General features: G+C 53.6%; 1 protein-coding gene across 2 annotated transcripts; it reads left to right on the top strand.

Moving 5' to 3' along the window:
* The first annotated feature begins 535 nt into the window (after positions 1-535).
* Positions 536-23,178, top strand: LOC103822597 (protein argonaute-1). Of its 2 annotated transcripts, XR_007779413.1 has the most exons (20): positions 536-649; positions 7,609-7,792; positions 8,541-8,661; positions 8,792-8,973; positions 9,219-9,355; positions 9,444-9,578; positions 9,838-9,925; positions 10,896-11,043; positions 11,146-11,265; positions 11,842-11,964; positions 12,353-12,486; positions 13,682-13,866; positions 14,000-14,159; positions 14,437-14,527; positions 16,205-16,399; positions 16,525-16,659; positions 17,514-17,615; positions 18,394-18,593; positions 19,020-19,510; positions 20,619-23,178. XR_007779413.1 is itself a non-coding variant. In XM_050983365.1 (19 exons), the coding sequence occupies exons 1-19, from the start codon at positions 625-627 to the stop codon at positions 19,126-19,128; spliced, it is 2,574 nt and encodes an 857-aa protein (XP_050839322.1). In that variant the 5' UTR covers positions 536-624; the 3' UTR covers positions 19,129-19,880. The 2 variants fall into 2 exon arrangements, 1 of the variants encoding a protein (XP_050839322.1); XM_050983365.1 differs by lacking the exon at positions 20,619-23,178 and having other exon boundaries at positions 19,020-19,880.
* Positions 23,179-23,778: the final 600 nt, after the last annotated feature.

Here is a 23,778-nt window from a genome sequence, read left to right as displayed (position 1 = left end):
GTCGGGATTTGCGCTTCCTGGGAAGGACAGGTCGGGGACGTGGTGGGAAACAGGATGGGAAAGGGACGCTCTGCCCAGTTCTGTGCATTTAGATGGAGCAGGGCCACAGGGAATTCCTGCCCTGCTACTGCCAGGCGAGACTCAGGGCACTTCAGGAATGACTGTACAGCGGCCAATACAAGACTGACCCTTCCTCGGCCCGGCCAAACAAAAAATGTCGAAAAACGTAAAAAAACCCCAAAACCAACAACAACAACAAACCCCACGAAATAAAACCACGAAATAAATATCTGTGGCAACAGCGCAGCGGGAAGCTCGGGCGCCGGCGGGCGGACATCGCTCCGCCGCTCCCCAGCTGCAGCGAGGCCCCGGCTGGGCATCCCCCGCTGTCCCGAGCGGAGCCCCCCGGTTCACCTGGTTCTCCCCGGTCCCCGCGGGCCCCAAGATGGCGGCGGGGCCGGCGGGCGCCGCCTTTGTTGCGCGCGGGGCCGGGCGGCGGCGGCGCGTGCGCGCGGCGTGAGGGGCGTGAGGCGGCTGCGGCACCGGCCCCGGCCCTGCCCGGCCCCGGCCCCCGGCACGGCCCTGCCCCGGCCCCCGGCTCGGAGCGGCGCCCGCGTGGATGGGATGGAAGCGGGACCCTCGGGAGCAGGTACCGCCGGCGGGGATGGGGAGGTCGGAGCGCTGCGCGCCGGGAGGGCGACGGGGGGCGAAAGGGATGAGGGCGACGGGGGCGGCTGTGCCGCGGGGGCCAGGGGGCCTGTACCGGGTGGGGACCGGGGTAGGGGAGCGCGGTGGAGGGGTGTGCGGAGAGGACCGCGGCGGGTGGCGATGGATGTGGCGGCGGCGCGGGATGTGCGGGGGCGATGCCGGGGATCGGAGGGTGTCGGAGGCGCGCGGGATCTGAGCAGCGGGGCTGCGGGGGGGCTGCGGGGCCGCCGGGCAGACGCGTCCCCCGGGTGCCCCGAAAGCAGCAGCGGTGTGGTTGCTGGGGAAGGGGCGATGGAGGGACCCGCAGAAACCTCGCAAGAGGGGGCAGAGGGCCGGGGTCGCGTCCAGGCGCAGGTCCTCACTGCGCGGAACGAGCCGTGCTCAAGGGGCCTGTTGTGCACAAAGCAGCAGCAGTATCCCCCCAGCTTTCCAACCTTTCCCCCAGCTTCCATTACATTCCCCCTACCTTCCACCCCCATCCATCCCCCTGGGTGCTATTCCACCCCACTCCCTGCCGTTCCCCCCCTCCCCAGCTCCCATTTCATCCCCCAGCTCCCCATCCATCCCCCTGCTTCCCGTTCCCCGAGTTCAGGGAGCGGGGCGCAGGCTGCAGCTGGCGGGAGGCCGGCGACGCCGTGTGCCGTGACAGCACGGAGCGTCTCCTCTGCCCGTGCCAGGGCATGCGCGGAGCCGGGGCCGAGCATGGCCCCGAGGTGCCGAGCTCCAGAGCCTCCCTGTACCCCCGTGTCCCCTGCCCCAACCTCCGCCCCCCGGCTGGGGACGAGAGCAGCTGGCAGTGCCCTTCGTGCCGGGCAGCTCCGCGGGGGTTTGGAGAGCTGTTCCCTAGGCCGTCGCATCAGCTGCCGTTTGCTCCCGTGCCTGGCCTGAGCATCGCCAACTTGCGCTGCTGAGTTGCAAAAGGATTTTGGTGCCTAAAATAAGGCAGAGGGAGGGATGGGGTAATGGAGACGCGGGTCACTGCCCTGCTGAGGCACGGGGCGATGGGGATGGGGAGCTGCTGCCCTTCCGAGGGACAAGGCACAGGGATCAGCAGTCACTGCCCTGCCACCTCTCTTGTGCTGGTGCATTTGGCACCCTCCATAACACATCAGCCTGGTGAGATTTTGACATAAATCTGCTGAGTGTTTGTAAACTTCAGTTCCTTTTTTACGACTTTACTTCAAGTGTGGCACAGAAATCTCCCTGTGTCTGTGTTACCTTCTGGCTGCTGGGTGCTTTGTGTTTAGGCTGATTTACGGCCTCTGGAAGCTGTGATTTGGTGGTACCACCGCAGGCTTTGCCAGAGCCTTGAGGCGATAGCAGCACTGCTGCCTCAGTGCCTCAGGGCCATACAGATAACGCCTCCGGCACCCTCCTACCCCAGCCTGAAATGATACTCTTAAGGTGCTTTAAAATAATCTCTTGTGTTGTGATGGGGATCCACTTGGTGGACAGGTTTGGGTTTCAGTCCCTGGGCCTGTGAGGGCTGCACTGGGAGTAGGGCTCTGCTGCTGCACCCTTGGGAGTTTCCCCTTCTGTCCCCAAATTTTACTGTTGGATATCTGCTCCCACCTGGGTTCACCCCTTGGGAGGGGACTCATGAACCCATGTTGTCAGAGCTGCTGTGAATCCTGCCCTGCTGTGGCACCCCTTTGCTTGTGCCAGACCCTGAGTGTGGTCTGATCCTTGCATGCAAGCTCTGATGATGCTGTGGCTTATCAGGGCAATAAAGCAGAAACTGGTGAGTGCCTGGATGTGCCCAACATGGAGATGCTTGGAAAGGCAGCAGGAAAACCCAGGACATCTGACCCACAGGCAGCACTCAGGGAAGCACACACATACAGTGGTTTTAAAAACTAAACTTATTTTTCCCACAACTTTTAGTTTATCCCTTGCGAACTTCCTAAAGTCTGTTAATCTCAACCGTTGTCTTCCTGTGCTGAACCTTGCAAAAACCCCAAAGCTGCTCCGTCTGTTGAGGCTCTTTATCTTCAGGAAACACGAAATTGCGTATGCCTGGTTCTGGGACGGGATTAGGCTGAGAAACAAAGGCAGGAGAAGCACCTTGCCTGGAGACACAGCATGGACGGTTTATCTCTAAACACTCTTTGCAGCCTCTCCCTAAACCCTGGGAAGAACAAAACACAGACAAGTTATTAAGATGGCAGACGCAAGGAGGAAGCCAAATCAGGCAGAGAAGCTGCTCCTTGGGCAGGGAGATCCGCGCAGAGCCTCAGGCGGGTTCAGCCTCCGCTCCGGGAGCTGGTGGCACTGCGGGGCCGCAGTGGAGACATGGCCGACATGGAGAGGAGCCGGCGTCGCTTTTGTCCTGTCCCTCCGGCACTGGGGGCCGCCTTTGTCTGCAGCTCTCGGCTCTGCGTGTCCCTGGCTGCTGCCTGGGCAGTGCAGGAGCAGCGGGAGACCTCACAGGACTGGGCAGGGGGTCTCAGGCTCCACCTGGCCCAGGCACCATTAGCAGGGACCCCAGGGTCACTGAGCAGAGTCACCCGGAGTGCTCAGCAAGGGTGCTGGCACTTGCTGTGCCAGTGTTTCTCAGACCCGTCAGAGGGATGAAAAAGAGAGCTGCTGGACAGCTGAGGCCAGCTTGGCAGAACCCTCACGGGTCAGCTCATGGTTGAGCCATGTCCACACTGCCAGCATCACCACACCGCTGGCATCACCAAGCTGCTCTCCAGAGCCAGAGCAGCTGGAGTACAGCCCCTGCGTGCGGGTGTGATGGAGTTGGCACCCCTCTTGCTGCTGTTCCATGGGCTCTGTTGCAGCACCTGCAGCTTCACCGTCTTGCTCGGCTTAACCTGTGGGACTGCACATCCCATGGTGCAGGGACACCCATTCGGCCAGGCAGGTTTATGGCTTGCACTTTAGGGTGTCATGTGTGATTTCCGGTTGGGAAGCACAGTGTCCTTTGCAATGTTTAGTGTGGGGATATGAGGGACTCAGCAGCTTTCAGATGACAGTCCTGTAGTAAAATGGTTTAGAGCCTGTTTTGGTTCATGAAGCCACCCCAGTGCAGTGCAGGGCGGGACCAGAGCTTGGGCAGCTCAGCTGTGCCCTCAGCAGCCAGGCTCTGGTGCACAGACAGGTTTAAGACTGAGGTCTGATGGCTGCAGATGGAGCCTCTGTCCCGTGTGTGCATCACCTGCTGAAACTCAGTATGGTGGTGTCAAACCAAAAGGCACTCACAGCTGCGTGACCCTGGCAGTGCTGAGGTCACTCGGGAAGGAACAGGCAGCGTTGTCTGGTTTGGCAGAGCTGAGATGGGGCTTTTTGAAGTCTGGACTGTGTGGAATGGCGTTGGTCGCTGCTTAGAGCCAGTGGTTTTGAAGGTGTCGAGCGTGGAGATCGGGAATGCCAATTGCTCATCCACCCCAGCAGCTACCTTTCCCACTGGTGCTGCCCCTTGCTTTGCTCCCCGACAGGGATTTCATTTCCCGGGGGAACTCTGGAATGGTTTAGGATGGAGATGTCTCAGGGTGAGGATGGACCACGCTGCGTGTCCGGTGGCATTTGCTGTGCCGCGGCCCCGTCTGCACCTCCCTGATTCCCGGCTGTATTTTGGCGGGTGAGTGTGCGGAGAGGGGCCGGCACGGACCCGCCGCCGCCGCCGCCGCAATAAAACTCCCTTTTGTCTGGGCCCCGTTCCCGCGGCCCCTCGGCTGAATGCGGCGCTGGAGAGGATTTCAATGACATGGTAATTTCATGCCGTCCCACCGGCGGCTTCGCCCGGCGCAGGCAGCTGTTGGGCAGCGGGTCGTGTTCCCCAGCTGTTACAATAAATAACAGAAACAAAGCGTATTCCAGCGCTAATTACCTCAAACTTGCTCTCACTTCGGTGGCTCTGCCCTCGCCGCCGTCTCTTCCCGCGGTACCGGGTGCACGGGTGTCGATGCTCCGCCGCCGGCGCATCCCCAGGGCACGGCTTTGTGTGTGAAAGTCTGTGATTCCTCCCGGGCCGCGGAATTTCTAATGGCAGCGGATTTCATCCCGCTCACTGGCTGCATTGTGCTGCAGGAACAACACTCGCCCTGCAGCCCCCTGCCCCGACGCCTGCATTTACATGACAAAGTGGGAGCCTGTGCAGCTTCGCCATGGAGAGTCGAGGTATGCAGGAGCCAATCCCCCCATGCGGGAGCCCCACTATGTGCCGGAGCTCCCCTGTTTCCATGCACTCTGGGTAGCTTTTAACGAGGCTTCTTCTTGCTGGCTCCTTTGCTGCAGCCTGAGCCGGCTTCAGATATGAAGTGCCTGGGGATGACAGTCGAGATGTCTGTCTGAGATGTCCATCTGGGATTCCCTAGCAGCATCCTCTGAGCCAGGAGAAGGGTGGCTTTCATTGAGGCAAATCATGGAGGACCCTGAGTCCTCCAGGGCAGGAATGTAGCATGTGAAAGGATGACCCAAGCCTGCATGTTCAGCAAAGGGTTTTGGGGTCTATCCCACCTGGGCTGTAGCAGCCAAGGCTGTGTGATAGCCTGGCTCACATGCTGGAGGTGCTGCCTGGGCATCTGCTTTAGCTTGTCAACATTCGGGGCTGTGTGTTGTGGTCACCAAAATAAAACTCTGTGAGTCAGCCCAGGGGTGAACTTGCCCATCCTCAGTGCTGGTCATGGTCCTGCCCTGGTCTTTGCAGAGCATCTCCTGTGCCATCAGGTGCTGTTCCCTCTGGCCACTCTGCCCATTTATCTTACCCTGTGCTTGCTTTATCTTCGGTGTCCAATCAAAATTCCGAACCAACTTTTGCTGGGGGCTAGCTCCTTCTTTCAGCTATGATTCATAAGCCTAATTTCAGGGTGTTATGTTCATGAAGCATCTGGGGATCCTCTGGCAAAAGGGTTTGCATGGATAAGCCTTAGTTTTGGAGTGACCAAAGCAGTGCCAAGTGTGGGATTGCTGTGGGGCAAATTGGTCACACCTCTACAACTCCTGCCAGCCCCAAGGTGGCTTTAGCTCTTCTTGGGCACCCAAGTGCCACTGAGCAGCTGTCAAGTTGTGGCTACTGCCCTGTGTTCCCTGCATCTGTGGGGTTATCATGGGCACATGGAGTTGCGTGTGGTCCTGCTCACACATGGCTGCCAGGGTTGTGTGGGGGGTGAGATGATCCAGAGGAGGAGAAGCTGTGCGTGCTGGCCTTGATGTGGCTGCAGGAAAGGCAGTGGAGAGCTGCTGTCCCCTGACAGATCTTGCAGGTGGGCGGTACAGTTCCTCACTCAAACTCAGGGACTGGGAGGCTCCAGCAGCACTGGCAAATACTTCTTGCTTGTGAGCCATGATTTAAAAATGCATCAGCTCGCAGCCAGAGAGCTGGCCACTGCCAAGAAATGTTAATCATGTGGAGACATGACTTACACCAGGAGCAGCTCATCTGAAAATCAGTTCCTTCAAACAAGCTTTTTCTGAAGTGCAGTGCAGATGTTTTTCAGGGGTGTCTGGCAGTCACCCTGTCCTGGGGCAGCTGTGGGTGCCTGCAGGGTCTGAGCCCTGCAGTGGACTCAGGGATCCCCACCTTGTTCCAAGTCCTGTGCTGCCTTGTCTAAGGAGGTGCTGGGGCCAGGTGAGCCCCAGCCTGGGGCTCCCAGCAGATTTTGGGTCTTTTGAGCTTCTCTTGCAGGGCAGAAGCAGGAGCAGAGGTGGCTTTGGAGAATTATTTTAATTTGGAGAATTAATTTCTGAATCCAGCAGTTCAGCCCCTGGATGTTCACAAGAGTTTTCCCATCCCCTCAGCACTGGTGGCCTTCCAGGGGCAGGAAAAGTCTTGCAAAGTTTGGGTGCAAAAGTAAAAGGCAAATTGGAAGCTTAGTTTGCTGCTCTACTGTTTTTCTACTTCTGGTATTTTTAGCCTGGAATGGAAATTTGGATTTAAAAAGATAGTGGATGGGAGAAAGGGGTGCTAAAAGCACCATGTGTTCAGGAGCTTGAATTGGAGCTGGGTTGCTGTCTGTGGGCCGACGTGGACAGTTGGCCACGCAGATGGAGCTCTCCGAATACCCCAGCACTCGATCCCCGCACCAGCCCAGCTGGCTCGGACCTCACAGTGTTTGAGGAACAAATAGAAGGTGCAGACTGGGAGGAGTGGAGATGGGCAAAATGGGAATGGGGCAGGAAGGGCAGAGCTCACCTCAGAGAGCAATGGGGTGGAATAATTCCTTGGCAATATTTTAAGATACATTTGAGTCCGAGGGTGCTGTTGATTTAGAAATGCAGCTCAGTCCACTAGCCATGTGCTGGTGCCATCCTGCATCACCCGAACTTCATAAGTGAGTCTGTGTAAAGGGAATTGTGGAAAAAGTGGTATTTCCCTCTTTACAGGTCCCCACACTGCTTCAAATGGGGATTTGGGATTGGTTTGGATTTGTTTTAGGTTTTTTTTTTTTTTTTGTGCAAAACCCAGCAGTTCAAGAATTGTGTAGTGCAGATGGAATAGTGCATTTCCTGTTTCTTGTGGCATCCTTCCTCCAGCAGTGAGTTGGAATTTGCTGGGGAATGGAGGGGAAACGCATGTGTCTGTATGTCCCTGCTGACAGAGTATCCAGGGAATTGCATCCCCTTGGAAAGGGGCACCATGATGATGGAGTTGGTGCTGCTCTCCCATAGCAGGTGGCAGTGCTGGAGCCTGTGCCAAGGGAGTTGGTGGGGCCCCTGTGCCTGGCACTGCCCTTCAGCAGCTTGGCTGGCACCAGTGCTCCCCAGATGGTGCCCAGGGAAGCAGCTTCCTGGTGTGCTGCTCTGAATTCTGCCACTGCCACCTCCTGCCAGGAGGAGGGGTAGTGCGACACCTTCCAGTTCAGGATGTGGTGATGGAGAGCGCTGTGACTCTCTGAGATCTGTCTGTCTGAGTATGGGGTCCCTGGCAGCCCTCCTGACCTGTGCTCCCTTCCACAGCTGCAGGCGCATACCTGCCCCCCTTGCAGCAGGTGTTTCAAGCACCACGTCGGCCTGGGATAGGAACTGTTGGAAAGCCCATCAAGCTCCTGGCCAACTACTTTGAAGTGGACATTCCCAAGATCGATGTGTATCATTATGAAGTGGATATCAAACCCGATAAATGTCCACGCAGAGTCAACAGGTAAGGCAAGTATTAGAGGTTTGGGACTTGTTCCCTGCTTCTAGTTTCCTAGTGGAGACTCTAGAAGTGCCTGTCTCTGTCTTTGCAGTAGAAGCCATTAAGGTGACCATTATGGCAGGGGTCAAGCAGTGGCAGGGGTCATGGCACTGCATGATGCCCACAGGTGGCTGGACCCCCCCAGCCATGTTTGTGCAGCCGCCTGCTTCCTGGCCTGGGAGCGTCAGGGGTCTGGAGCCTCAGCACAGTCCCTGCTGCTCCAAAGCAGCTGTGATATTTTGGCAACAATCCCTGATTTAAAAATAGCAAGCCCAGACCTCAGGCCATCATGTACTTTTCTTTGTTTTTCTTTTTGATGTACTCTTCCCTTCCTGTCCCCTCCTGCCCTTGCAGCCTGGGGAGCTCTGTGCCCCAGGGGCTGGCGAGCAGATGCTGCATGTGCTTTCGGCAGCGAGTCACATTGAGGCAGCTCCAGCCACTGTGTGTTCCCCTGTGCCATGTGCACTCCTTCTTCCCCCCAGTGCCATGTAAACTCCTTCTGCCAAAGCCAATGTACTGAGCTGTGGGACAAGGCATGTGGCTGCTTGTCCAGAGGCTTTCCTGCCCCACAGATCTCAGCTCTACTCTCAGTTGCCCTAGGGAGAGGGGCTGGGGTGGACTGGGAAGGTTGCAGAAGGTATCAGGCTGTAAAGAAAGTGACAAAACTAACCTCTCCCTTCTCTCCTCCTGCTCCTCTGTCTTGCCTGTGTAGGGAAGTCGTGGAGTACATGGTGCAGCACTTCAAACCGCAGATCTTTGGTGACCGAAAACCAGTCTACGACGGGAAGAAGAACATCTACACTGTCACAGCCTTACCCATTGGGAACGAGCGGGTAAGAGAGCAGCAAGCCCCATGGGCACTGTGACCTCCCACCCTTCTTCCTGGGAAAGACCAGCAGAAAACGACCCCACCTCACCCCTGCAGGCATGCCATGGTCACTGTCCCTTCCCTCCTTCACCCAGGTTGACTTTGAGGTGACAATCCCAGGGGAAGGCAAGGACAGGATATTTAAAGTCTCTATAAAATGGATGGCCATCGTGAGCTGGCGCATGCTGCACGAGGCCCTGGTCAGCGGGCAGATCCCTGTCCCACTGGAGTCCGTCCAGGCGCTGGATGTTGCCATGAGGCACCTGGCTTCCATGAGGTATCTGTGCTGAGGGACACTGGGGGCTGTGCTGGGGAGGGGAGGGGACTGCTGCCCTTGGCAGGCTGCTGTGGCTGAGACTGGCCTTGACAGTCATTGGAGGAGGCAGCTGTGCCAGCCGTGTCCTTGGGTTCTCCTGCAAAAAAACCAGAATGCAGCTGGCAGGGCGAGTGCCAGCTCAGGGGTCTGGGGGTGCTGCCGTGGGCCCAGTGTGTGCCATTGACGTGGTTTGCCCTGGTTCACAGGTACACTCCCGTCGGCCGCTCCTTCTTCTCCCCCCCTGAAGGCTACTACCACCCCCTGGGAGGGGGCAGGGAGGTCTGGTTCGGCTTCCACCAGTCAGTCCGGCCTGCCATGTGGAAGATGATGCTCAACATCGATGGTGACGTTATTTCTCGTGCTGGGGAGGGCTGGATGTATTTGGGAAGGCTGGCTGGGAGCAGAGACACATTGTGATGTCTGTCCCACAGTGTCGGCCACTGCCTTCTACAAAGCCCAGCCTGTCATCGAGTTCATGTGTGAGGTGCTGGACATCCGGAACATCGATGAGCAGCCCAAGCCCCTGACAGACTCACAGAGAGTGCGTTTCACCAAGGAGATCAAAGGTAGAGCCCCCAGGGAGCTCTGGAACCTGTCCCCTGACACTGGCTGTGGCTTGTGTCCCACCCAGCCCCTGAAGTGAGGTGGGACTACAGGATTTGCACATTTTGAATGTCTTCTGGGGCACCACTGCCTCCCTCATGCTATTGTTGCAAGCAGGAAATTAGTTAAGGAAGCTGTTGGCAGTGTCCCGGAGAAGTTGGGCAAAGGGAAATTGCTCCCATGTTCACCATGACTGTGCTGTGTCTCCCTGTCTCACATCAGGTCTGAAGGTGGAGGTGACCCACTGTGGACAGATGAAGAGGAAATACCGTGTGTGTAACGTTACCCGACGGCCAGCCAGCCACCAGACGTAAGGCGGGTGGGCAGATGCCCTTGGAAAAACCCACACTGTTCTCCTTGTTAACAGCTGCTGGTGTCGTTAGGGAGAGCTGAACAGGAAGCTTCAGTCTTTGATGGCAAAAGGAGACGTGTCTGGGGCTCTGCAGCCTGTGCCATGTGTGGAGTGGGATGCAGGGACATGGGAGCTCAGAGGATGCTGTGTCTGGCAGGTGGAGCGCGGCAGCGGGCGGGAGCTGACATGCCAGGAATTGTCCTACTTTTTACCTCCGGGTTTGATTTACTTCATTCTTAAAATACTCACTGCCAGAGCAGAGACTTTGTCAGGGGCTAACACGAGTGTCTGCCTTGGAATTTTTTGTGTGTGCCTGGAAGCAGGCTGGGCCTGGGCACCCCTCAGTGTCTCCTGTGCACCTGCATCCATGGGTCTCAGCCTTGGGGCTTGGCGAATGCAGGAGGAATGTAGCACCTCACTCATGTAGTCAGCCTGGCTCTCCTGTAATTTTGGTTCTCTACAGAATATCAGGTCAATTCTGCATTTTTATGGAGCTCTTTATGGGGCAGGGAGTAGCTGGTGCTGGCCAAGGATGGGTGTTGTACTCCAGCTGTGTCATGGCACCTCTCAGCTCTGCAGCCAGGAAGTTTGATTTTTTTTCCCCCATTTCTGAAGGGAAGTGTTCTCCTCCTGCCTCCCTCTGCCCACCCTGCAACTGCTGTCCAGTACCTGGAGAGGCCAGTTAGCCTTTCCCTGCAGTTCAGTTCAGCTCCCAGAGAGGACACCAGGCACAGAAGCCCTTCTGAGTGCCAGTGTTGTACTTTTGTGCCCAACCATGGCATGTGTGGCAGGTCCTGCAATAAACATCTGCCCTGATGTTTTATTTTTTTGTATGTCAGCTCCCTTTTCCCAGCCACACTACATAGTGCCTGAGGTCTGGAAGTATCTGTTCTGAGTAGGTGCATCCCTTGTGTCCTGCCTCTGCCAGGTTCCCACTGCAGCTGGAGAGTGGTCAAACAGTGGAGTGCACAGTGGCTCAGTACTTCAAGCAGAAATACAACCTGCAGCTGAAATATCCTCACCTGCCCTGTCTCCAGGTTGGCCAGGAACAGAAACACACATACCTTCCCTTGGAGGTGAGTGTTGGCACCTGTGGTTTGGGTCTGTGATCTGCTGTGGTCCCCTCATGCCTTACCTGTCCCCAACACATGGCTGCTCTCTGTCCCCTCCCTGTGCAGGTGTGTAACATCGTGGCAGGCCAGCGGTGTATCAAGAAGCTCACGGACAATCAAACCTCAACCATGATAAAAGCAACAGCGAGGTCTGCCCCAGACAGGCAGGAGGAGATCAGTCGCCTGGTATGTGACACAAGTCCCTGGGGGGGCAGGGTTGGGGCTTGGCACCAATGGCAGGTTATGGCATCATATCCATGGTGGACTTTGCCATGGTCCTGCTCCTCAGCTGCTCTGTGGTGGAGAGCTGTGACCTGCTAAGGAGGTGTTGGTGAGGTTAGTGGTGGGTTTTATCCCTCTCTTCCCACAGAGGTGCCTGTGTGTATGTAATGGACAGTGGCACAGGTGAGCCTGGCTCAAACAGACCACACAAATGGTTAGGGACATTTGGTATTCCTTCTGGGACTCTTGATAAGTTTCTTGCCAGTCTGAACCGTCCTGTTGAAGTCTTAAATCTCAGGAGCAGGCTGTGCTGTTAGTTGTATTGGTTAGTGTGTTTCAAAATCAGTTCTCTGTGGGTCAGTTTGCAGGAGAGGGTTTGGGCCTCAGTGTTGATCTCTTGACCTCCCCTGTCAGAGGTGCTCCACCTGCAGCTCTGCTGAGAACAGGGCTTCAGGTGTCCATATTTCCTGGCCAGCTGCAGCTGCCTGCGATAGAGCAGTTGGTCTTACTCCCTCCCATGGCCCTTCCTTCCCTCTGCAGATGAAGAATGCCAGCTACAACCTGGATCCATACATTCAGGAGTTTGGGATCAAGGTGAAGGATGATATGACGGAGGTGACAGGGCGGGTCCTGCCAGCTCCCATCCTACAGTATGGAGGCCGGGTAAGTGGGGCTGCCTGGGATGGGCTGCACTGTGCAGGGAGATGCTGTCAGCACCTGGAAACACTGCTTCTGAGCAAAAGTTGTTAGAGCTGGAATGTTTTATCAAAGTGCCTTGGCTTTGAGTTTTTTGCAATATAACTGGTTCTGAAAGCTGTAGCCAAGAGTCATTGGTGATGAGATGAAGAGGACAGGGGTGCTCAGCATAGGGCAGCTTGGGTGAATTTTCTGTCACCGCTGAGGAGCTGAGGTTGTGGATTGCCCATTGGCAGGGAGTCAGCTCCAGCTCCAGCAGTGGGACAGGGAGCACAGCCCCAGCCCATGCAGGGGCTCTGGGGCTGCGGGGCCGGGCAGGCTGTGGCTGTGCTCTGACCCTCTGTTTGCCTTGCAGAACCGGGCCATTGCAACTCCCAATCAGGGCGTGTGGGACATGCGAGGGAAGCAGTTCTACAACGGCATTGAGATCAAAGTCTGGGCCATTGCCTGCTTTGCCCCGCAGAAGCAGTGTCGAGAGGAGGTGCTGAAGTAAGGAAAGGGGCAGCCCATGTGGGAGGGGGAAGCCAGAGGGTCAGTGGCTCCAGAGCCACACTGCTGCTCGCAGCTGGGGACTGGGGGTCTGGCATCACCACTGCTGGAGCTGCAGGGAGCTCCACTGCTTGTGGTACCAATCTGACATGGGGTGTCCAGTTCCTCTTGCTTTTGGTTTACCCAGAGAACCTGTTTGTCCCAGCTGCAAATGTTCCCTAAGCCATCACAAAGCTGCCAAGTTGGAGTGAGTACTGTGAAGTCAGGCTCTCCTCGATCTACTCTTTGCATCAGGGAGCTACAGTATTGGGAGATGAAACTGCCAGCTTTAAAGCTGTATTGACTCTTCTAGTCTGAATCTCTGCAGAGAAAAGAGGTTCTGAGGATTAAGTTTCCGCAATAATCTGAAATTATGTAATTAACGTGGGAAGCATCCCAACTTCCCATGAGTTATTACAGAGAAGTTTTGGGCTTTCTGAAAAGCTTCGGTAGTTTAGAGAATATGTTTCTCTAACAAAGTGGCACAGAGCAGGAACAGTTTATTTGATTTAGGAAAATGGTCTCTTTGTTTTTGGATTCTTCTGGGGCCTTAGGTTTCTCCTGACTGAGAGTGGATGCATCGAAGTGAGCACTTTGTGTGTCTCTTTTGGGTGTTCGGCATGGTCAGTGTTTGGGGTTTGGAAGAGCTCAGAGTGTCCACGTCTGCAGTACCTGGGTGCAGGTGGGAGTGACACTGCACTCCTCCCGTGATCCCTTTGCAACAGAGCTGTGAGCCCTGTGTTCCCTCTGGCTTTCGGCACATCAGATCAATCCTTGGCATTCCAGAAATCCAGAGTGTGGCTGAGTTGTGGTAAGTGCAGGCTGGCATCAGCTTTGCAGTCACCTGGAAATCAGCTGTTGCAGGCAGCAGGTTTGTTCCCCACTGCTCCAGCTTTCTAAGGGAGAAGGGCTCAGGTCTATTGCATTAGGAAGAGTCAGTACGTGGGTAAGAGGACACTGAGAGGGGACAGTTCAGCCCTGTCATGTGTTGGTCTTGTGTTTCCTGTGCCATGCATGTGCTGGGTGCCCTAGAGCCACCAATAGGTGATGTGATGGCCCTGTCTCTGTGCTGTGCTGCAGCACTTGGCCGTGGGGCTCACTGGCACAGCTGGCATGCAGGAGGGCTCAAGGCTCACAGCTTCTCCTCCCGGCACAGGAACTTCACAGACCAGCTGCGCAAGATCTCCAAGGACGCCGGGATGCCGATCCAGGGCCAGCCCTGCTTCTGCAAGTACGCCCAGGGTGCAGACAGTGTGGAGCCCATGTTCCGACACCTCAAGAACACCTATTCAGGGCTTCAGCTCATCATTGTCATCCTGCCAGGGAAGACGCCGGTGTACGGTGCGTCTGGGGCGAGCACGCAGAGAAGGGCTATGGGCTGGCTCAGCAGGGCTGCCTCCTGCAGGGCTGTCTCTCCCCATTCCTGAGGGTGCCGGATTGATTCCCTTGTGCTGACTGCTTCCTCTGCCCACAGCCGAAGTGAAGCGTGTTGGGGACACTCTCCTGGGAATGGCAACACAGTGCGTCCAGGTCAAGAATGTGGTGAAAACCTCCCCACAGACCCTTTCCAACCTCTGCCTCAAGATCAACGTCAAGCTTGGCGGGATTAACAACATCCTTGTGCCTCACCAGCGGTTCGTATGGCCACTGCCTCTCATAGTTTTGGGGTGGTAGCCCAAGTCCCTCGTGGTGCTGCCTACCTGGTTTACATAGTGAAGAGGGGCCATATAAAGCAGCTCTTTGGGGATTTGTAACTCATTTCACTTTGTTGATAATGAGGTGTTGATGTGTTAGGCCAGAGTTGGAGGTCAGGAGATATCCTTGGTATCATCTGCTTATCTCCATTGGGTTGTACATCACCCGGAGATGGCCCCAAAAACTGACTACTTGTGTTCTCTCCTCTTCCACCAGCTCTGCCGTGTTTCAGCAGCCAGTGATCTTCCTCGGAGCTGATGTCACTCACCCGCCAGCAGGAGATGGGAAGAAACCCTCCATAACGGCTGTAAGTTCACAGCTTGGTGCCCAAAACCCCTGCAGGATGTAGCTGGAACGGGATTCATGTGTCCATGTGTTACTGCTGTCCCCATGATGACACTTCTCAGGGTGGGCCTGTGTACTGTCAGGTGATTTTATCTGAGTCCTGGGAAGTTTCCTCCCAATCCCTTCCTGCCTCAGTGCAGAGAAGCTGCAGTTTCTGGGAGCTTCAGGGAGACTGGCAGCTGCCACCAGATGGGGCTCGTGGTGTGCTGGCCCCGAGCGTGGCCCTGAGAGTTGCAGGTGCTTGGTGCTGCTTGGACTCATTCTGGGGCATCCCTGTCCAGCTGCAGCCCTTCAGGGACCTTCCCCCTGCTGGAGAGCTGGGGTTTGGGACATGGAGGAAACTGGGGTGACTGAGCTTCTGAGTCCTTTGTGCAGGAGGATTTGCCTTTTTCTCAAATGAAAAATGAGCATCCATGGAGCGAAGTGCTGCTCTGTGCCAGCAGGGCCAGGGCCAGCTTGTGCCCTCCGTTGGGCTGGGAGACACTGCCCTGTGCTCATTGCCATGCAGGATAAGCACGTCAGCATTTTCCTATTAAGTTCTTAACTTTCCAGGACTCAGAGCTCAGGTTTTCCTTGGCATGCAAATGTGTCTTTGGAGGAGTGTTTTTTCTTAATTAGAAGGGGTTGGGAAAGGCTTTGGGCTGTTTGCTGTAGGTGTGGGTGAGACAGAACAGTCTGTTTCCTGGCGGTAGAGCTTCCCCTCTGAAAATATCTTTTGTGGTTTGTGCAGGACCATTGGGACTTTTTTCTTAATTTTTGTGAAAGCTTTTTTGAAGCTGCAGGGGAGGAGAAGGTTAGAGCCATTGAAGTAACTTGACCATTCCTTGGTGTGTTGCTGGTTGGACAATAGCAGTGTGTCTGTGGCTGAAACTAAAGAAACAGTTTCTGTTGTACACATTGGCTCTGGTGGGGGAGCCCCAACCCCAGAGCTCGGTTTGCAAAGTGAAAGTGTTGGGGAGGGCAGGGGCAGCAGATTCACACTGCTCAGGATGTGGAGTCTGTGGTGCTTCCCCTCTGCTCAGGGAACATGGGGCACACGGCGCAGTCACTGCTTAGTGTGCGGGAGGAGGCAGCTGGGTGTTTGTTCCCCAACATGGGCCAGCACTTGATTTACACTGTGCCCCCAGCTCTGTGTCACAGCCAAGCCCAGCTGCCCCTGAGCTGTTGCTTTGACGTGTCTGAGGTCTGCCTGCACTGCAGTGGGAACTCCCTGCTCAATGGCTGCCATACAGTGACTTGACCTACCACATCCTTGGGCAGCCCGTGGCTGTCTGGAGCAGCCCTTGGTTGTCTTGGGCAGCCCCACTCCCTCTCACTGCCAGGCAGGAGAAGTGAAGCAAGGGCAGAGCAGCAGCAGTCACCCACAGCCACGACATTCAGTGGCACCCACCAAAGTTGTCTCACTGGAAATTCCCACAAATGTTTAAAAGGTCATGGCAGAGGGTGACATCAGGAGGTGGCCATGACCAGGGATGTCCTTTTCAGGCACTGATGGCCTGTACTGTATTTGCTGTCCCATCTGATCTGTGAGTTCAGGTGCTCTGCCAATGGCCAGCTGTTTGTGTGGGAGTTGGGAATGTCCCACGTGCCCTCTATGCTTCCTGGTGTAAGACATGGCCTGGCCTGTCTGTCGCTGCAGGTTGTGGGCAGCATGGACGCCCACCCGAGCCGGTACTGTGCCACGGTGCGCGTGCAGCGTCCTCGCCAAGAGATCATCGAGGACTTGTCCTACATGGTGAGGGAGCTCCTCATCCAGTTCTACAAATCCACACGCTTCAAACCCACCAGGATCATCTTCTACCGTGATGGTGTTCCTGAGGGGCAGCTCCCACAGGTGAGGAGCCCCCAGATCCCCATTGGCCAGTGGGGCTGCACCAGCTCCCATGAAGTTCTTCAGGATGCTCAGGGACAGCTGGGTGCTGGTGTGTCCCCTCATTCTGTGTGTCCTTGTCTCTCCAGATCCTTCACTATGAGCTCCTGGCAATCCGAGACGCCTGCATCAAACTGGAAAAGGATTACCAGCCTGGCATCACCTACATCGTCGTCCAGAAGAGGCATCACACCCGTCTCTTCTGTGCAGACAAGAATGAGAGGGTGAGTGGCGCAGGGTGCCAGGGCAGGAGGCGGCTGATTCATCCCTGTCTGATGGAAGAGCCAGCCCTGGCTTTCTGAGGGGAAATCTCACCACTGGCAGGGAGAGCTTGTTCTGAATGAAACGTGCTGCTCAGTGGACTCCTACAGCCACATGGATTAGTCTGCTTCTAGAAGCTCAGCCAGCTGTTTGCTGTTATTATGAGTTACTGGTGCTGATGATCCTGGTGACTCTTGAAATAGCCTCTGTCAGCTTGAAAACATCTGTTGTTTTGGTGATAGCTGGAGTTGCTTACGTGACAGTCTAAATAACCCCTTGCTTGCTCACAGCTTGTTCATGTGTACTGTGTAGTAACATTGATTGCTGTCACTGTTCCTAGATTTCATCTGAATTTAATGGTTACATTAAGCCTAACCAGACTGCTACGCATGAGCAGGAAGATTTAATCTTAGGAACTAAGGACAGTTTTGATGAGGATATAAAAGCCCCAGTATCTTGTGGCATACTCCAGCACATGCTCTACAGAGATCCCTGGAATTTTCCTCATCTCTGTAGTAGGATGGGCCCCTGCCCAGCCCTTACCCTGCTGCTCTCTTTCCCATGCTGTTGGCTATGTCATGTCCGGTGTTGATGCCTGCAAAAAATACCAGCAGGCCTATTTTGGCAGGGAGCAGAGTAGGATGAGCTGCTTCTGTCCCCCCTGAATGGGCACTTGGAGACCGTCTCTACATCTCAAAGGGAGATGGGGACCCTCTACCATGGTCCTGGGGCATGGCAGCTGTGTTAAAGACAGTGCTCTTGGCAACTGGGAATAACCAAACTCTGCAGTGCTTGAATCTCTTTCTGTTCCCTGCAGATTGGAAAGAGTGGGAACATCCCAGCAGGAACAACAGTGGATACCAATATCACCCACCCCTTTGAGTTTGACTTCTACCTGTGCAGTCATGCAGGCATTCAGGTACCGTGCTCCAGTGCTGGCTCTTGGGATGCTGCTGGGTTTTTGGCTGCTGTTGCAGATTGTCCTCATGCATTTGTTTTGGCCTTGTCAACAGCCAGGATTTGAGGATAGTTGGATCCGAGCTGCCACTGCGGTGGTTTGGCAAGCAGGTGCAGGGTCTGTGCTGCTACTGCATTGTGTGGCACGTACTCGGTTTCACTCCTGGAGCCAATGGTCTCTCCTAAGAGATTTTCCTCCTTCAGAGCAGCCAATTCAGCAGCTTGTCAGCTGGTGTCTGAGCGTGCTGGGCTCACTGGGGCGCCTGCTCATCAACAGGGACCTGCTGTCTGGCCGTGGGCGGGAGAGCCAGGTCAGCCGTCCCTGCCTGCTCTGCAGCTGCCTGGCTGCAGGCAGCCAAGATTAGACAGAAACCGGACTGGAAAAACTGCACTCATGTAATTTGCAACTGCTTCCAGAAGGGAGGCTGCTTGGCTTCCCCTCCCCTGTGCAGACAGCAGGAGCTGGCCCGGGTCGGTGGGGATGCAGTGGGAGATGCAGTGGGCTGTGTGGCACAGAGGGAACAGGCACCAGGCAGCAGCATTAGTACTGCTTTGCACCTCGGTGCTAAGGGCTTTCCTGCCTCCCTGCCATGTAGGGTTCTCACAGCAGGGAAGCACAGGCATCCCTCCTGCCTAGGCTGGCTGACAGATCATTTAGATCAGGGAGGGGCTGATGGGGATGTGAGGGAGCTGCATCCGGGTGCAAGCAGAATCTCTCACACCGGCCCCCTCCTTCCCAGGGCACAAGCCGGCCGTCCCACTACTACGTGCTCTGGGATGACAACCGGTTCACGGCGGACGAGCTGCAGATCCTCACGTACCAGCTGTGCCACACCTACGTGCGCTGCACCCGCTCCGTCTCCATCCCAGCCCCAGCCTATTATGCCCGGCTGGTGGCGTTCCGGGCACGGTACCACCTCGTGGATAAGGAGCACGACAGGTGAGGGGCACAGCCTGTGACCCTGGGGGGGAAGAGCCAGGCATGGGCAGGGGACCTTGATGTTTGAAAATGCCTGTGTCTGAGAGTGCTGCAGCAGAGCCTGTCTAGGGGAAGACCTGCATGTAGCTGCATCCTTTTAAGGCTCAGCACAGGGGGAATGGGGATAAAGGAGAGTTAAATCCTACCCTGAGCTCATCCCAGGCTTGTGGGAGCATTCCTGGGATGTCTGAGCATTTCCAGTTGCCTCAGGGTGCTGGAATCTGCCGTACAGGCATGGTCACCAGCATGCACAGCATCCCTGTGCACTGCAGTGAGGTGACTTCCTGTGCTGCCAGCACTCAGCTGATCCCCATCTCCGGGGGAGTTTCTCAGTGTTCCTGGGGGCAAAATATGAAATAATTACGCAGTGATTTCCTTGATTTTCAGTGGCGAGGGCAGCCATATATCTGGACAGAGCAACGGCAGAGACCCCCAGGCCTTGGCGAAGGCTGTGCAGGTTCATCAGGACACTTTACGTACCATGTACTTTGCTTGAAAGCCTAACTTTTGTTACCTCACTCAAGAAAGCTTTCAGATTTGTAGGAGCCATACAAAAAAGGAAGCATTGGGACACCTTGTTTTTTTTTTTCCAATGAGAAATCACTGCAGGGCAGGCAGTGTCGACTTGAGGCAGGAGACCAGCACCATGCGACAGAATGATCCAACACCTTTGTAGGATTGGAAGAGACTGATGATGATTATTTTTTTAATTTTTTCTGGCTTTGCAAAATTTTGACCTGACCAAACACATGAAGGCATTCAAGGGAAGGGATAAAACTCCTGGGAGGCGGAAGCAGGTTTTCATTTTTAAGATGCAATACTAGAGACTCCTGACTGTGAACTGGCGGCTTTGGTTCTCCGTTGCCCACCAGGCGCTGGTAGGTATTTTTTGTGGGGGTTGGGGGAGGGGATTTTTAGAGCCTTAAAACAGAAGACTAGATTTATAAAACGAATATTTTAGATTATGAGATGCTTTAATGGGTTGAGGGGAAAAAAAAAACAAACAAAACAACTAGTTTATAGGAGAATTGTAACACTAACAGTTCCCCACCCCCGAGTAATTCCCCCCAGATAATGTAAGGCACCCTAGCACTTAGCTCAGAACTGAAAACTGTCTTCCTCGTGTTACAAGCTAGTCAGCTGCTGCCGCTCAAAGCAACAGTCACAGACTTTTCCATGGGTGAGTGCCTTACTATGATGCTGCAAAATTTCAATGTTTTTAATCTTGTAAGGAATCTAGTAATCTTGTCTTGATGGTGGTCCATATTTCCATCAGAAGGAGTTAATTTCTATGGTCCTCAGTTGCAGTTTGTGTCAGATCATGACCTCACGGTGGTTAAACCCCATTGAAAGATGTGCACTTTCATACAGGACACGTTTAATGGCTGCTGACCCATTTTTGTTTCCAATATACTACTTGTTATTTAAAACTGTTTCTGACAAATGGGGGCATCTCCATCCCATTAGGGCAGAATGCGCTCTCCATGTTTTTCTTTCTTTTATTTCCCTCCCCCCTAATTTTTATGATGGATACCGGGATTTTTTTACTAAACATTATTTTTATACGATATTGAGTCTGTTGCCAAAATCCACAAGTCATTAACATTCTCAGAGTTTACATCCCCACACTTCCTGAGGCTGTGTACTCACACCACAGCTCTCCAACATTTCTGTCCAATGATTGCTGCAGCCTGTGCTGTGCCAGGTGCTCCACAGTGCCCATTGCCTGTGTGCATTTGGCACGTGTCTGCCTGGGCCAGCTGCTTTCCCAACCACCACATCCCCACCTCCAGCACCGCCAGGCTCTCACCCTCTCTGCTGCTAGGTTTTGCTGCTCTTTGTGTCATGGTATCACTGCTCTCATGCCCAGGGTTTTTATTCTGAAAGCACACCAGATTGTTCCTTAGAAAGATGAAATCCCTGTTGTTGTCAGGGGGAAACTCCTGATTTGTGCTTGTTCCAGGAAAACAGCCTTTTTCCCCACAGGAACCTGGTCACTGCTTTTCAGACCCGTTTTGCTGCACAGTGATCGTACGCACGGCGGCGGGGCCGTGGTGGCAGCTCAGTACCAATATCATCCGGGCACATTATCTGGGTTTTTCTCTATGAAAGTGTTCACAGCGCTTCCTTCAAGACACAAACGAGGCGCACGCTCCTGCCACGTTCTGAGGGGAAGAGCTCTGGTATCATTTTCCTGCCGAACGTGTTTCCCAGGTGGCCCCACGCGAGTGCTGCCCCTGGCCCGCACACGGACAGAAGCACATCTACACCTCTTTGGTTTGTACTTTCTGACGTTTAAACTTGCCTTGCCTTCATGAAAACCACAACGGTCATGTTGGCCCATTGAGCTGTCCTAACCCCGGGAATTCACTCTTCCTGTTTTCTTTTGGGGCAACGTGTTTGTGAACAGTGACAACATCACTATGCTATGCAAACTAAGTGCTGAGCCCACTGATGTCACATTTGGTGAAGATCCTACGTTTAGCACAGTCCTGTTTTCCTCAAGACCACACTGTTTGGTTCATATCCTCCTTTGCACCTTGTGTCAACCTCCACTGCTGTATATCCTCAAGGTGACGGGGAGGAGACCAGGACCTCTATCCGTGGTCTGTAGGTAGGGAACTCTTAGGAAGGCTTTTAGAGCGTAGGGAGCACATCAACACTAAGTGTCAACATGAGAAGCCTACATTCCTCTACACAAGTGCCTGCATAGTGACACCAATCATCACCTCCATCGCATCCTCTGAACTCTGACTTATGTTCATTGAAAGCAAAACAATCTCAGAGGGGCTGTTCCCGCTCACCTGGTGTTAGAAAGCTCCTCATTAAGAATAAAATCGGGGTCAAGGTCAAGGTTCTCTCTGCAAATCAGTTTGTTCACCAGCATTACACCGGAACACGCCTGGCTGCTGCTCTGCAGTGAGGGGCAAAGGTATTTTGGTTCCTCGTTTTAATTTTAGTGTTTTAGTTGGGTCTAGAATTCTGAAATATCTTTTAGTAGCTGTGGCATAGCACGTGCCATTTTTAACCATTTGAAAAGAGATAGTGTGGGCATTTACAGAAACAGCTTGTTGCTCTGTAACAATTTTTTTTAACCTTGAGACTTGAAATGTAAAATGGACCTTTAAGATTTGCACTCATTTGTAAGGTGGCTGTTCATAGAAAACTATGAATGAAGACTTGCTGATGTAGCACCTACTTTTAACAGCAATTTTAACTACACAAAAGCTTCACACCTTCTGAAACTCTCAGCTGTTGACTTGCAGATCGTGTTCTGCCCTTATTTCACCCTCTGCGTTGGGTTTTCATGGTTTTGGATAAACAAAAAAGCCAAACTCAGTAGCTGCTGTGCCCTTTAAACCCTGTTTCCACTTTGAAGAAGTTTAGAGAGGTTGGAGTGACCCGCATGTTTTCTATACCGGACTATGCACCGTACCCTCTCCGCGCTCTGGCATCAGCATTTCTCCCCCTCTCTTGTCTGAGATGCAAACGAGTAGCTGCATGTTGAGGTGCATTTTGCTGCCTGTAGCGGATAGGTGTTACCCCAGGTACATATCAGGATCTGTAGTTAGCCACAAACCCTACACGGGCATCCCAATCAGCTCCAAGTCTCTGCCTTCTCCAGTGCGCCTGGAAGCGTTGCTGAGTGCATGCAGTTGTGTGGGAAGAGGAGTAGCTTTCATTTACCTGTAGAATGCTATTGTTTCCTTTATCTCATATCTGAGCAGAATGGAGTGGGAGAGCTGCTCTGCCCTCTCCCCGCAGCTTCAAGGGCAGTCGGGGTGTTCTGGGATCGCACACGATGTCTCAAACAGCCCAAGCATCCAGTGTTGCCTCGTGGAAGGTTTTCTTCTTGGAAAATCAGTGTGAAATAAAAGAATGTGATTGTTTCAGGAAGGGAAGCCAGACAGCAGGAGAGCAATAAACAAGTGAAATTCTTATCTTGCCTGAGTGATTTGCACTTCAATAGTTGTGAAAGAAAATTTCCAGGACTCCAGTGCTTTTGTGTTTGATTTTCAGCCCCTTTCGTACCTCCTTTCTATGAGCAAGTGTGGAACTGTACATAGGGTGTTTACAGGACGCTCCATTTGGGTTATTTTTCTTGTGGGTTTTTTTTTTTGCTCTAGCTTGAACTCTGTATGGTCCATTTGTTAAATAGCCGTGAACACTTGATGTACAGTACTTACTGAACAAGCAGCAGCACAAAACTTATTTTATTAAGAAAATATGGCTTATATTTTAAAGGTTGAATATCAATTTTTTTTTTGTATGTGTGGAATTAAGACTGGTGAAGAGTTACAAAATCCTTGGATTAGGCCAAAAGAAAATACTGTAAGATCCTAACCACCTCTTTATTAAAGAAAGCAGTATGATTAAAGAGCTCCAGAACATTGTATTTATATTGGATTTGATTTAATTGCCTTTGTGGATTTTTTTTTTTTTTTGCCTTGGTCCTGATTTTTGCTTGCAACTTCGACTTTGCAGTCCCAAGTGTCTGTTACCCTGTAACTGTTGGCAGAAGACCTAAATAAAAGCAATGTGATTATGTCGGGGTGACACTCCTGAGTCACATTGATGGGGAAGGGACATGCGCATCCCAGCCATTCCCTCGGGAAAGGCTGGGGGACAAACAGGGAAATGCTGACTGGAGCTGAATTGCATCAGACACTGCAGAGGATCCAGCAGAGGATCCCTCACTGTCCAGATCTCAGTTCAATGAGAGAAACACTTAAGCAAATACATGCTTAAAACTTCTGTGAATACAGTACAATTCCACGTTTTATTAAAATGTCTCCTGAGAACTGACTGATTTCGGGCTCCTGGGTTATTAGATAACAGAAATGTTCATCAAAATCTGCTGTTCCTCCAGCCTCACTGAGTGCTTCAGGGGCTCTTGGCTCTGAGGTGCTTTAAGGACAGATTTCAGACTCCTTTTGGATTGAGGTTAAACTTGATCCTCTGGGTTTCTGCACCGCCTCATCTTTTGCATTTCCCATCATGTTTTACATTTCCCAGCTTTGCAAATCTCCTAGTGTTCTCCGATGCCAGCAACCTATGGTTGTTTTAGGGTCCGGAACTGAAGGTTGTTTGCCATCCTCTGAGTTCCTTGTTGGAGTTCTTTGTTTTACCTTACAAAGATGCAGGG

Source organism: Serinus canaria, chromosome 23 (assembly GCF_022539315.1).
Source record: "Serinus canaria isolate serCan28SL12 chromosome 23, serCan2020, whole genome shotgun sequence".
In the NCBI taxonomy this organism is placed as follows: domain Eukaryota; kingdom Metazoa; phylum Chordata; class Aves; order Passeriformes; family Fringillidae; genus Serinus; species Serinus canaria.
Note: the sequence above shows the minus strand (reverse complement) of the source record. Positions and strands in the feature narration are given on the sequence as shown.